The 14,092-nt window shown below is 52.8% G+C and overlaps 1 protein-coding gene across 1 annotated transcript in view; it reads left to right on the top strand.

Annotated features, from left to right (window-relative positions):
* Positions 1-208: 208 nt before the first annotated feature.
* Positions 209-14,092, top strand: part of DNMT3A (DNA methyltransferase 3 alpha) — a 70,679-nt gene continuing 56,795 nt past the window's right edge. Inside the window, exons 1-2 of the mRNA XM_049784675.1 lie at positions 209-241; positions 395-556. Of these exons, the coding sequence (XP_049640632.1) occupies positions 209-241; positions 395-556 (195 nt within the window). The remainder of the gene's footprint in view (positions 242-394; positions 557-14,092) is intronic.

Raw genomic sequence — 14,092 nt, 5'->3', positions numbered from 1 at the left:
AAGGGGCACCCACCACGCACAGCCCCAAGCCCCAAGAAAGAGAAGGAAGAGAAGGAGTCGGAGGCCTGGAGTGTGGGGGTGTGGGTGGGGGGCTGCTGTCACCTCAGAGGCCAGAGACAGCCCTAAAAGGAAGGGAAGCCAGGCACGACTGCGTCTACCTCAGTTTCCCCAGCTAGCCTGAGTTGCCTGTCAGTGTGGGTGAGCCCGGATGGTGAGGTGGAAGGAGTGGGCGGAAGGCCTAGTCCCCAGGAGTGGGCAGTGGACAGGTGGGGCCTGGCTTTGGGGGGGGTGCCCTGCCCTGCTCACCTCTTCCCTCCCCTCACAGGTGGAGCCTGAGGCCGAGTCCCAGAGGCGGAGGGCCAGGGCCTTCAGGGAACCTATGTCTCAGCTGTAGCACCGGCTGACCAAGGCCACGATAATTCCTTCCCCGAAGCCAAGCAGCCCCCCAGCCCCGTGCAGCCCCAGCCTGCCTCCCGCCACCCAGCTGCCCGCCATGCCCTCCAGCGGCCCCGGGGACACCAGCAGCTCCGCTCCGGAGCGGGACGAGGACCGTAAGGTGAGCAACGAGTGGGTCACAGTGGGGACCTGGGGATGAGTGGGTCTGTTTTGAGGCAGCTTCGGCTTGCCGGCCCCATGGCCCAACCTTGCTCTGGGCAGAAGGGGAGCCCTTCCCTGCAGGAGGAGGAGGGAGAAGATCCAGCCGGTGGGGACCACAGGACCCGGCATCCCGGTGATGTTGGATTGCAGGGTCTCAGCCTCATAGTCCAGTGCTCAGCTGAGTCTTACCTGTGATCACGGTGTCCTTAGGCTGCTCAGAGACTTCCAGAAGATGCAAAGGCTAGTTTTAGGTTTTAGGAGACAGGGCAGATCTGAGGCACAGTCCCTGGGCACCCCACGGGGCCCTGGGTGCTCAAGGCAACCCTGGTTGTGCGGAGCCTGAGACTTCCTGTCCCCGCCCCGGCTGCAGTGTCATTCTGGCACATGGATGGTGGCCCTGTTTTCAGAGCCACGGGTGGGATGACTTTTTCACCCCTCTGCCGAACCTGGGGAGGAGTGAGTCAGGGAAGCTTGCAGTAGTCTTGTAGAGGGAGGGTCTCAACTGGTCACAAGCTGACCCCAGCACTTGGGCCTGTCTGCCTCTCTAGTAGAGCTATGGTGAGCCCTAAGCCTCTCTTTGGGGGTGCCTTCCAACCCTGTTGTGTGTGCTATGTTGACCCCACCGTCCACTCTGCCTTGCTTCCTGAGCTGTGCCTCAGGAGGCTGATTCTTAGAGGGGCCTGAGAGTGTTCGGGGTGGAATGGTATGTCCTTGGAACACTTGTCACCAGGTCTGAACCCCCTGAGCACTCCGAGGGAAGTCAGCCTGCCGGCCTCCGTGGGGGACATCAGGAAACTTGGTGGGACCTGCTCTTGGATCCCAAGGCCGCTCAGCTCTTTCTGGGTCTTGGGTGGGTCTTTTCCGCCTAGTGGGTTGTCGAGGACAGCTCTAGAAACAAAATGGGTGAGACAGCCATGATGAAGAACTGGGCATAGAAGCAGACCTGATGGGAGCTAGGTCAGTCTCTACCTCCTGGATTGGAGTTTTCGTAGCAGCACATACTGGTCTGATATGGACGCAAGCCCATCTGTACATACACACACATACATGGAGGCAGACATAGACACATATGGATACAGACTCACTTGGACAGAGACATGAACGCATGGACACATATGGGGTCAAACACAGACCCACATGGACAAACACAGAGAAGCACACATATACACATGAACACGAAGGACACACCAACATGGTGAAACACCCAGGAAGACCAGGCACTGATTTGCCCAGCCCGGAAGCCCACAGAGGACTAGGGCCATGTGCTCCAGGGAAGAAAGCATGTGCTATTACCCCTGGGTGGAACACTAAGGAACGAGGGTCAATTCCTTTCTCTCTGACCCCATGGACAAGGAGCAGCAGGTCCAGGTTAAGCCACCCGCCTTCTCAGCTGCTCCCACCCAGGACTTGGGCAGCCGCAAATGTTGGGACCACATTAATGAAGTTACCCTGACATCCACCACCCATTGCCCTTACTCTGCTGATACAACTCTGCACTCAACTCTTGGCTATTGGTGCTCAGCTCTCTCTCTCCACCCCCTAATTCTCTCTGTGGCCAGGTGATGCCATCATTGCCCTGGGCAGCCCAGCTCTGCCCTTGCCCCAGCTCTGGAGATCAGTCGCGTGGGCACAGTTGAGGCGAGAGACAGAGAGGCCAGGCAGGGAGATAGCACAGGGCTAAGGCATTCATTCTCCTTTATGCTGTGCATCCTACTTTGACCCCCAAGCACTGCCAGGAGTGACCCCCAGAGCACAACTGGATGTGGCCCCAAAATAAAAACAAGCAGAGACAGAGGGCACAGGAAAAAAAAAGCCAGAGCCTCAGGGCCCCGACCTGAGCAGGCCAGTCACTGGGATGTGACTCCAGGCTGGGGCTGCAAGTCTGGCTGGGCCTGCCTGACGGGGTGTCTGTGGGAGTCGGGTGAGGTCACGGGCGTGGAAGTGCCCTGCAGACAGCAAAGTCGGGTCCAATTCTGAGGGATTACAGCTGCTATTATTACCACCCATAGTAACTGTTCTGGATCCTGGCGCAACAAACACAGGCCCCGCCCAGATCCAGGGCTGATATGGGGCACCAAGACACCCCTCCCACCAGTGCCCGCGGGCTCACCTGGCACTTCTCCCTGGCAGCTCAGGGCCAGTGGAGACTCTTGACAGCCCAGGCCCAGGCCTGGGGGCCGGGGGCCCTGGGAGCTGCGAAAGGAAAGCCGGACACGGGCCGGCAGTGTTGCCAGGAGCACCTGGCACCCAGAGACTGGGGTGAGCCAGAGAAGGGGTGTGGCCCCCCACTGGCCCCTTCTCCACTCGCCGGGCCAGCCTCCTCGCACGTTTTGCTCATACTTCCTGGAGCTGCCAGGCCTTTGTCTCTGCCGCCCGTGCCTTCCAGTTTTCTGTGAGTCAGAAACTCACAGAACGTGAGTGAACTTGGAGACCGTGAGCCCAGCAGCTATAGAAATGCCAGCCAATGCCCAGGCCCCACCATGTCCTACTGAATCAAAAACTCCAGAGCGGGGCTCAGTGCTCCAAGGTGCTCCAATATGTGGGGCATGATCAGCACCCCCAGTGTGGAGCTCATTGGGCCCAGCAGCAGATCCAAGTGAGCCTTGGCACCAGTTGGGAAACAAGAGGCTGGACCCCTCTGCAGGTGTGGGCCAGCAGCCTGGTGCTAGCACCAGCCTGGCAGTGGGCATGGTATGGAGTCAATCTCGCTTATGCCTAGGAGCACACATAGAGGAAGAGCCTTGCAGGCATAAAGGGGGCTGGGAACACACTGAGGCTCTGTGAAGTGGAATGGGGGTGACCCAGCCAGAGCAGAACACAGAAGGGAGCTAGGGGGGCCGGCATTCCATATGGTCCCCTGTGCCTGTCAAGGGTGATTTCTGAGCATAGAGCCAGGAGTAACCCCTGAGCGCTGCCAGGTGTGATCCAAAAACCAAAAACAAAAAAATAAAAAATAAAAAAAAGGAAGGAAGCTAGGGAGGCTCTGAGACATAGGAAAGGGGGCTTATTTCTCTGCGACCTTCCCCATGGCCAATCTGTGCTTGCTTCTTCTTCTGCTCCCACATCTGCCATACGGCCTGTTGCCCCAGGTCTCCTCTGAGGAGAAGTCAGGGCACTTGACTCAGGGCACACTACACTGTGAGAGGGAGTGGCAAGAGAGTGGCAGGAGGTGCCCTGCAGAGCACTTCCTGGGGCCAGAACTTCTTGTGACAGGAAGGAGGTGGGTGAAGGGGTGAGTGAAGGGGGCCTTCCCACCTTTCTTCAACTGGGAACTCAAGCGTGTTCCTGTAGACAGCATGTGAGGTGGGCGGCCCATCTCAGAGGATGCGTAGCAGGCGCTGCACCCACAGAACTCACAGGCACCTGTGGGAAGGAGGAGACCAGCAGTTCTAGCTGTCCTGTTCTCTCTCTCTCTCTCTCTCTCTCTCTCTCTCTCTCTCTCTCTCTCTCTCTCTCTCTCTCTCTCTCTCCTTCCCTCCCCTGTCCCCAGATCATCACTAGGGACACAGGCTCTCCTTATACCTATAGGCCAGCACACACGTGTGTGTTCCCATGTCTGAGAGCACTATAGTTTGGGCAACTCCCTCCACACCGCAGCCGGTTCAGAAGCTTGGTGTATACCACTTTCTGTTGAGCACTAAGTATTTCCTGTGCTCTGGCTCAGAAGTTCTGTGGTATCCTTGGGGGGTTTCCCCACCTTACCCTCTGTGCTTCTCCCAGACTGGTTTGTCCCTTCCTGGGCACAGTCTTCATTGGTGGTTTTCACATAACCACCCACAACGGCTTAGAGTTGAAGCTGCTTTGAAGGAGTTGAGTTATTATTTAAACTTTTCATTTTTTTTTAATTTTTTGAATGGAATCACCATGAATTGCAGTTACAAAGGTATGTATGACTGAGTTGCATTTATCCAATGTTGCAAGGCAAGTCTCTTCACGAGTGTCTGCTAACCCTCCGGTGTGCCTCCGTGGCACATATCCCGCCCCCATTGTCCTAGGTTCCTGGTCCCCAATTTATCCCACCAGCCCAGCCTCAGTTCCAAGCTTTCTACAGAAGGCCAGTTCTCCTGCTCTTCATTTCATTGACCTTTGGAAATTTGATCTCTCCCCTATGAAGTTCTTTATATCCCACGTATGAAAGATCATTCTGAGTGTTCCTCTTCCTCTGACTCATTTCATACAACATGATACTCCCCAGATCCATCCATAGAACATTAAATTATATAACTTCATCTTTTTTCTGACTGAGTAGTAGTTCATTGCATATATGTACTATAAGTTCTTATCCATTCATCTATTCATGGTCACTTCAGTTGTTCCCAGATTTTGTCTATTGTGAATAGAGCTGCTGTGAACATAGGAGTGAAGGTGTCTTTTTTGTATTGTGTTTTTGGGCCTTTGGGGTATATTTCCAGGAATGGAATTCCCAGGAAGCTCCTAGTTTTTCTTTCTTTTTTTTTTTTTTTTTTTTTGGTTTTTGGGCCACACCCGGCAGTGCTCAGGGGTTACTCCTGGCTGTCTGTTCAGCAATAGCTCCTGGCAGGCATGGGGGACCATATGGGACACCGGGATTCGAACCAACCACCTTTGGTCCTGGATTGGCTGCTTGCAAGGCAAATGCTGCTGTGCTATCTCTCCGGGCCCAGCGCCTAGTTTTTCAAGGAATATCCATAGTGGCTTTCAAAAAGGCTAGACCAGCCGACATTCTCACCAATAGTGAAGAGGGTCCCTTTTACGCACTGGTTGCTCTTTTTGATATGTGCCAGTGTCTCTAAATGAAGTGTGGTACCTTATTGTTGTTTTGATTTGCATTGCCATGATAGAGTACTTTGTCATATGCCCTTTTGGTCATTAGTTCTCTGAGGAAGTTTCTGTTCATCTCTTCTCCGCATTTTTTGATAGGGTTGAAATTTTTCTTCTAGAGTTCTACTAGTGCTTTATATAGGTTTGATAGTCATCCTTTATCAGGTGAGTGATTGGTAGGTAAATAAGTTCTCCCAATCTGTAGGCTGTCTTTGTATTCTAGTCATTGTTTCTTTTGAGGTGCAGATGCTTCTTAGTTTAATGTAGTTCCATTTGTTTATCTTTGCTTCCATTTGCTTGAACGGTAATGTTTCATCTTTAAAGATGCCTCTAATTTTAATGTCATGGAGAGTTATGCCTTTATTTTCCTCTATGTACAGTATAGATTCAGGTCTGTTCTAGAGGTCTTTTTTTTGGGGGGGGGCACACCTGGCAGTGCTCAGGGGTTACTCCTAGCTGTCTGCTCAGAAATAGCTCCTGGCAGGCACGGGGGACCATATGGGACACCGGGATTCGAACCAACCACCTTTGGTCCTGGATCGGCTGCTTGCAAGGCAAATGCTGCTGTGCTATCTCTCCAGGCCCTGTTCTAGAGGTCTTTAATCTATTTTTAGTTTTTAATCTATTTTTTTGTTTGTTTTGGTGCATGGTATTAGAAAGAGGTCTGAGTTCTTTTTTCTGTTTTATTTTTAGGGGAGTGATACTTAGGGTTACTTCTAAATAATCTCAATTATATGAGATCATATGAGATACCAGATACTGAGCCTGGATCAGCCACATGCAAAGCAAGCACCCTACTTCCTGTACTTTCATTCTTGTCTGGCCCAGAATTCTTTACTTTAGTTTATTTTATTTGCATGTGACCAGTTTTCCCAATATGACCCAACACGAAGAGGATTTACTTGCTCTACTTCATGCTTTTTGCTCTTTTATCAAAAATTAACTGACCAATATTATTCAAGGTTTTAGTTCATTAAAGCAGTTACAGCAACAGCAGCTCTTCAGGAACATGCTGTCACCCTGGTATATCCGGCTACTGTTGTAGACTTTGTGTTCTTGAAACTTCTCCAGCTGATGTGATGCATTGTGACTTTCAGCTGGCCTTGCAGTCCTGGTCTTTTTTGTTTGTTTTTGTTTGGGGCCAGACCTGACAGTGCTCAGAGGTTTACTCCTGGCTTTGTATTCAGGAATCACTCTTGGTGAAACTCAGGAGAATCTATGGGATGCTGGGGATAGAACCCAGATCAGCCTCCTACAAGGCAAGCGTCCTCCCCGCTATACTATCTCTCTGGCCTGTGTGTGACCTTTATCAGCTCGCCTGGTGTGACTGCTGTGCAGGAAGTGAGGGGCCTGTATGCTCAGCTCTCATATGGTCCCCTAAGCCCCGCCAGGAATGCACTATTCACTATTAGATATGGCCCCCCAAAACCAACAGAATAAAATAATTAAAAGAGGGGCTGGAGGGATAGTACAGCAGTAAGGCATTTGCCTTCCACGAGGCTGACCGAGGACAGACCTAGGTTCGATCCCTGGCATCCCATATGGTCCCCTGACTCAGGAGCAATTTCTGAGCACAAAACCAGGAGTAACCCCTGAGCACCGCTGGGTGTGACCCCCCCCCAAAAAAAAAACAAAGAAAAAAATAATTAAAAGAGTGCCAGAATGATAGCACAGCAGGTAGGGTGTTTGATACCCAGCAGCATCCCAAGCACTGCCATGAATGAACCATGGGCACGGAGCCAGGAATAACCCCTAAGTTCCACCAGGTTGGCCCAAAAAACAAACCCAAAATAATGAAAATGTTTGTTTTAGATAATATCTGCCTGTGTACAAGTCCATTGTACATCTACTGTCATCATCCACCACTCTCCACTTGCCTCTGTACAAGTGGGGCCACAGAGGCAGGAGAAGACCGTGGGTGGCAGAGGTGAAGGTGTGGGTTCAGAGACCCCCAGGAAGGTCACCTTTCTCCAGCTGAGGCCAACCAAGGCAGAAACAAGAGCCAGACAGGTTGACATTGTGCCCAGTCTCCTGATGGCCCTGGCTAGGGTTCCCTTTAGAGGCCCAGGCCCGTTGAGCAGAAGGTCCCTCAGGTCTCTCGAGTCCCTTTGGTCCTGATTTTGGGTGCTGGTTCCAGATGGGGAACTGAGCTGAAGGCTGCGCCCCTCACCCCCAATACAGTGAGAGCTCTTTGTGGCTCCTGGGATGGAAACAGGGCGTGGACTGTGCTGGAAGTGCCTCTGGGGGAACTGTTTTGGGGGGCAGCCAGGTCTACTGCTTACCTCCGTCAATGGTGGCACTGTGGGGGTGGACACAGACTCTCCTTCCCCTGCACTGGCCAAGCCATGGCATGCAGTGCCCATCCTTAGCCCCATTCCACAGAGGGTTAATGGGGCACAGCAAGCTTTAAGGTAAGTCCTGGGAGGGCAATAAGTATGGGGACATTTTAGCGACTTTCCTTTCCTCTAGGAAGCTTGAGTGCTGAAAGGGTTGGCAGGTGAGGGGGTGGGGTTGGCCTGGGCAGAGGGCTACAAACTCTTACCCCTTTGTTGGTGTCTCTGCCCAGCACTGAGTCTCCTGTTGGCTTCCTGTGCTCACACACACCATCAATATTGGGGTGCACCATGCTACAATGCATGCTGGCTCATGTCTTGTCCATTGTCACCAGGCAGGATGCCCCCAGTCATACTCCTCTCAGAAATCACTCCTAGCAGGCACGGGGGACCATATACATTGCTGGGGTTCAAACCACTGTCCGGGATTGGCTGTATGCAAGGCAAACGCCCTACCGCTGTGCTATCTCTCCAGCCCCTAGAAGCACAGTCTTTAGGTCCTCATCAGTGATTAATTTGGGGAGGCGGGGGCACCAGGAAATGAAGGTCTCTCAGCAGTGGGTCCAATCTCCGCCTTCCAGGTTGTTCAACCCGTTGAGTTTTTTTCTGTGGAAAGTGGACCAAATGACCTGTGAATGTCTTGCTTGGCATTGTTGAATTGTTGCCACAGAGGAGTGTGGGATGCAACTGTCTGAGAGAGTTGAACACTGGGAGTTTGGTAGAATTCTGTGAGGTCCCCACAGCCTGGCCCTCCTCACCATTCCCCGGCAGTCCCCAGAGACAGGGAGAGGGGGTCAGCAGTGTGGGGTTCCCACCACAGTCTGACCCAGGACAGAGTCCTTGCACGGCCTTGGGGCTCTGTCTGAGAAACCAGTGTGTGTTCCTGGGTCCCATCACCCCACAAAGACCTTGGGAGGCTGCCAGAGGAGGCTGGACCAGGCAAGCCCACACTCTCCACCCTCCATCCCAAACCCTACTAGAGACATCCCTACTCCACATGCATCTGGGGAAGGCCTCAGGGGACACCCCTCTGTTAGAGGTAGACCCTGAGTCTAGGCAGGATTGCCTTGAGGGTGCACAGGTAGACACATGTCACCTGTTAATAGCACACTGCTACTAACAGGCAGGTCACACTGCCACATGAGCTGGGGAGTTGGAGTCAGAAGATAAACCTTTGGATGATGCTCAGGGTCTTCCTGGCACTCTGGTCTCTACAAGCTAAATCACTACTCTGGGCTTCAGATTTCAAATTTGGTAGTGGAAAAACACACCTGTTCTCCGTTCCAGAGCTGCAGTATAAGAGTAAAAGAAGATAACAAAGGTGCTACACTTGGTTAATTCCCAGCAGTGGACAAAGGCAAGAGATGATTGTCATCTAAATAACTAGTTGTATGGGGCTTAAAATAATCCACCCAGAGGGGCTCGAGAGATAGCATGGAGGTAGGGCGTTTGCCTTGCATGCAAAAGGACAGTGGTTCGAATCCCGGCATCCCATATGGTCCCCCGAGCCTGCCAGGAGAGATTTCTGAGCATAGAGCCAGGAGGAACCCCTGAGCACTGCTAGCCGTGACTCAAAAAAACAAAGAAACAAAGGGCCCGGAGAGATAGCATAGCGGTGTTTGCCTTGCAAGCAGCCAATCCAGGACCAAAGGTGGTTGATTCGAATCCCGGTGTCCTATATGGTCCCCCGTGCCTGCCAGAAGCTATTTCTGAGCAGACAGCCAGGAGTAACCCCTGAGCACCGCTGGGTGTGGCCCAAAAAACAAAAACAAAAAACAAACAAACAAAAAAATCCACCCAGGGACCAGAGTGATAGCACAGTGGGAAGGGTATTTCCCTTGCACGCAGCCAACCATGGTTCATTTCTCAGCATCCCATATGGTCCCCCAAGCCTGCCAGGAGTAATTTCTGAGCTCAGAGCTAGGAGTAACCCCTGAGTGCTGCTGGGTGTGGCCCAAAAACCAAAAAAAAAAATTTTTTTTCCTCTTTCCTTTTTTTCCCCTTATCTTCCTTCGCTTTCTTATCTCCCCAGGATTCTCAAATTTATTTGACCTATTACCCCTTTGCAGGAAAAACAAATAAACAAACAAACAACAACAACAACAAAAAACCCAACACTCAATATGCTCTGGAATTCTACTTTTAAGCACACAAGCAGAATTCACCTTTTCCTGTATTGCACCTGAAGATACTAAGTCCAGCGCCCCCAAAGGGTAGTTTCCAACTTTAGAAAATATCAGTCTGGGGCCCGGAGAGATAGCACAGTGGCGTTTGCCTTGCAAGCAGCCGATCCAGGACCAAAGGTTGTTGGTTCGAATCCCGGTGTCCCATATGGTCCCCCGTGCCTGCCAGGAGCTATTTCTGAGCAGACAGCCAGGAGTAACCCCTGAGTGCCGCCGGGTGTGGCCCAAAAACAAAAAAAAAAAAAGAAAAGAAAAAGAAAAAAAAGAAAATATCGGTCTAGGCTTTGGAAAACTAAGGTACAGTTCTTTTCCTTTTCCTGGAGATGCTCATGGTGCTAGGAAGTGGTCATTGGAGGGAGGAAGGACCCAAGGGGCGCTGGAGGAGAAAGGCCATAAGAAAGGTTGGAAGAATCGGGGGGCTTTCTCGCCCACCTGAGAAGGTGGTCCAGGCTGCATCCGTGCAGCTGGTGCAATCTGTTTGCCAGGGGCTGAAAGGAAGCCAGTGTGTGAGACAAGATTCCGACGCAAGCTGGATCGGGGGGCCTGTCTGCCTTCCCAGGGTTTAAGGCGCTCAACTCAATCCTGCAGGCCCTTGGAGGCCCCTGGCCAAGGGCTTAGGTCCCTGCTCCCTGGGGTGACATCATCGGGCTTCATCTGGTGGAGTGTCGGGAACCCCGAGCAGCTCACTGCAGGGGTCACAGCCAGATGTTGGGGTTTGTCTTGCTGCCCTGAGTGATGCCTGCACATGTCCGGTGCAGATGCTGGGTGGGGAGCAGGAGGGAGGGGAGGCAAGAGGCACCGTAAGAAGGGGGGTGATGGAGAGGAAATGGGTGAATCCTGGGAATGAATTCCAGCCAGACTCCTTCCTCTTTATGGAATCATTAGCCATGAGGTCGCCATAAATATCTCCTTCTCACGTAGGACTTCAATTAGGGGCCTCCCCAGCTGTGTTGTGCTGGGTGGGGGGGGGTCACTTTCACCTGCTGGTTCGATGATGATCCAGGGACAGAGAGTTGCCCTGGGTCCCCTAGAGAGAGCTGTTGGGGGTTGATTGTGAGGTACCCGGAAGGGAACTGGGGCTTCCGTCTGACTATTCCTCTGAGCTCTCTTACTCATAGGTGAACAAATCAGGGCTCGGGAAGGGTCCTTAATGCCTGTCTCACTGAACATCAGACTCCCCTGGAAGGATGAACTCATCCTGGCCCCACTGGGCCCCAATCACTTCCCGCTCAGGGCGTCCCTGGGTTCCAGCTGCTCTGGCTCTGCGGATACCCCTCTTCCCCCCTAATCCTGTGCTCCTTGCAGATTGGACAAGCATAGTTCACATTCCTGTCCTTGGCCCATCCGCCCAGAGACGAGTGAAATGCACCCCGTGTGACACACTGGTCTGTCTCCATGAGGCCCCCCAGATCTCTCCACTCACCCCTCTCAGTCTGCTGATCCCCTGGAGTGAATCTGAGCAGGCTGCTCTGGTTCCTGTGACAGGTGGCTGCTGCCCCCATGGAGAATGGCCCACTGTCGGCAGGGACATGTTCTTCCCAGACCCCCCAGACCCGTGCTCCAGGGCCTGATGGCTCAGTGGGAAGGGCACAGACCAGCTGCTGTTCAGAGCTTTGACCTAGCTCTGACCTAGTTTCCCCCACCCCGGCCCCAAGCACAACTCAGGCGGACACCTAGTTTGCAGGCTGGCAGTAAGCCCCTTGCCCCATAGCAGTCCGGAGGATGAGGCTTGATAGCTGCCAGCTTCCTGGAGATCACAACACTCTGGATAGTGCCACTAGCACAGCTCCAGCACTGGGGGGCTCATGCCTTTCTCGGGTGCATCCTACTAACATCATTTTCAGCCCTGAAAGCTGTACTGCTGTTTCTCTACCACAGGCCTAGACATGCCCCAGGTGCCAGTCACAGCACATGGCAAGGGATTTGCCTATCAGGGACCTCAAAGCAAAACCTTTCTCAAGACTCAGACATCTGCCTAGAGATCACTGGGACGTGGTGATTCTCATGACATTTTGCCGGTCAAAGGCTCTGATGGGCTTCTGCGTCTCTGCACTTGATCTTAGCCTAATGGCCAAGAAGCCACTGGCTTTTGCATCTCTCATCAGCTCTGAATAGAAGTTAGGGATTTTGGGGGGCGGGGCGCTGAAGAAATAGCATAGAGGTAGGGTGTTTGCCTTGCATGCAGAAGGTTGGTGATTCAAATCCCGGCATCACATATGGTTCCCTGAGCCTGCCAGGAGCGATTTCTGAGCATAGAGCCAAGAGTAACCCCTGAGCGCTGCCACGTGTGACCCAAAAAACAAAAACAAACAAACAAAAACAAAAAAACTTAGGGATTGGATGAGCTCCTGCAAGGGGCATGGTGTGGTAAAGGGCCTGGAGCCCTGGCACTAGGCTCTTTTCAGCCACTCTAGTCGCTGGGCTGCCTCACAGTTCCTAGGACCCTCTGTTTGCCCTGCCATTGTGCTCCTGTGAGGGTGCTTGGCTTGGAAAAAGAAAACAGCAACAAGGGGGACTCTGGGAAGGGAGTGAGGGACCTGGCAGCTGGGCAGCTCTCTCTGGGCACACAGAAGCTGCCTAGAAATACTGGGTCTGTTACAGCCTTTGGGGTCAATGGTCAAGGGTCTACACCTGTTGCCTATCTGTGCCATAGGTTGAAAAGACAACTTACCCCAATTTACAGGTCAGGCTGAGCATGGATCACCAGAACTAGCTGGCAGACAAGTGAGCTCAGACAGACCCACCTGAGCCTGTATCTTCCTGTGACCCCCCTTTACCCTCTCATGCACAAATGACCTTGTCAGTGCTGTGACAGGGGTCCCTTTATCCCTTTAGCAAATGGTCTGTGCCTGATCCATCACCTCTTTGGAGATCCAAGTGGCCTTCCCTTCTTCTTTTCCAGCCACACATGGGGATAACTCCAGGCAGGGCTGGGGATCAGACTCAAGACTCGAGACTCAGCCTGCAAAGTCTGCCTCCCACCTTGAAGCTGTCTAGCTGGCTCTCAAGGTCCTTTCTCACATGGGGGTATGTCATGTCTCTGAGAACCAGTAGGCCAGGTCCCCCATGAGGCCTGGGCCTCAGGCACCTCCAGGTTCTTTTTTTGTTTTGTCTTGTTTTGGTTTTTTTTTTTGGGGGGGGTCACACCCAGCGATGCTCAGAGGTTACTCCTGGCTCTACGCTCAGAAATCGCTCCTGGCAGGCTCGGGGGGCCAATATGGGATGCCGGGCTTTGAACCACCGACCTTCTGCATACAAGGCAAATACCGTACCTCCATACTATCTCTCCGGCCCCCCAGGTTCTTTTTTTAATGGAGGAATGTTTGGGGCCATACCCAGAAGTGCTCAGGGCTTACTCTTGGCTCTGTGCTCAGGAATCACTCCTGGCTCTTGTCCCTCACTCTTCTTCTGGAACTTTCACTGGACTCCTTAGAGCTCATTCCACTGTGTGTCTCAGCACAGCTTGCTTTGGCCCTGTGCGAGGCCAACCCCTCTGCCCATCGCCAAGGATTTGTCCTTGACTTGGGAGTACCTGCTGACTCTGGCCTTTGGGACAAGTGCCATTCACTCTTGATCCCACAATGCACCAGCTCCTTTTTCGTATCCCTCCTCTGCTGGCATCTCTGGAGGATTCTCATAGCCTCAGCCATGACACCCTGAGATCCTCCAAGGATTATTTTTGTTTGTTTTTGGGTCACACCCGGCAGTGCTCAGGGGTTACTCCTGGCTCTACGCTCAGAAATTGCTCCTGGCAGACTCAGGGGACCATATGGGATGCCAGGATTTGAACCACCGTCCTTCTGCATGCAAGGCAAACACCCTACTTCCATCTCTCCGGCCCCACCACCAAGGATCTTTGAACAAGACACTGAAGGGGGACCAGGGTTGTGCTCCCCCGAGTCAAAACACAATAGCTGGTCACCGTAGGGTTTCGTCAGCACGTCCCACCACCCTCATCACCTGAAAATTCATGTGGCAAACCACAAGTTCCTTTCAAGTGAGAGAAAATGAAAGTTGAGCGGGACGCTGAGGGCCAGCCTGAGCACTGCTGCCTGTGTCCTGGGTCAGGGTCCTCCTCTGTGGGAATGCCCAGAAGCTGCTTGGCCTCCCATGGGGCACTAGGGGGGTCCCTCTGCCAGCCAAGGGCCCACCAGTTCCCTGCTTCCCCTCCTTGATTTC

This window comes from Suncus etruscus, chromosome 12, assembly GCF_024139225.1.
Source record: "Suncus etruscus isolate mSunEtr1 chromosome 12, mSunEtr1.pri.cur, whole genome shotgun sequence".
In the NCBI taxonomy this organism is placed as follows: Eukaryota; Metazoa; Chordata; class Mammalia; order Eulipotyphla; family Soricidae; genus Suncus; species Suncus etruscus.
The sequence above is the reverse complement of the archived record's forward strand: the minus strand, read 5'-3'. Positions and strand labels throughout refer to the sequence as shown.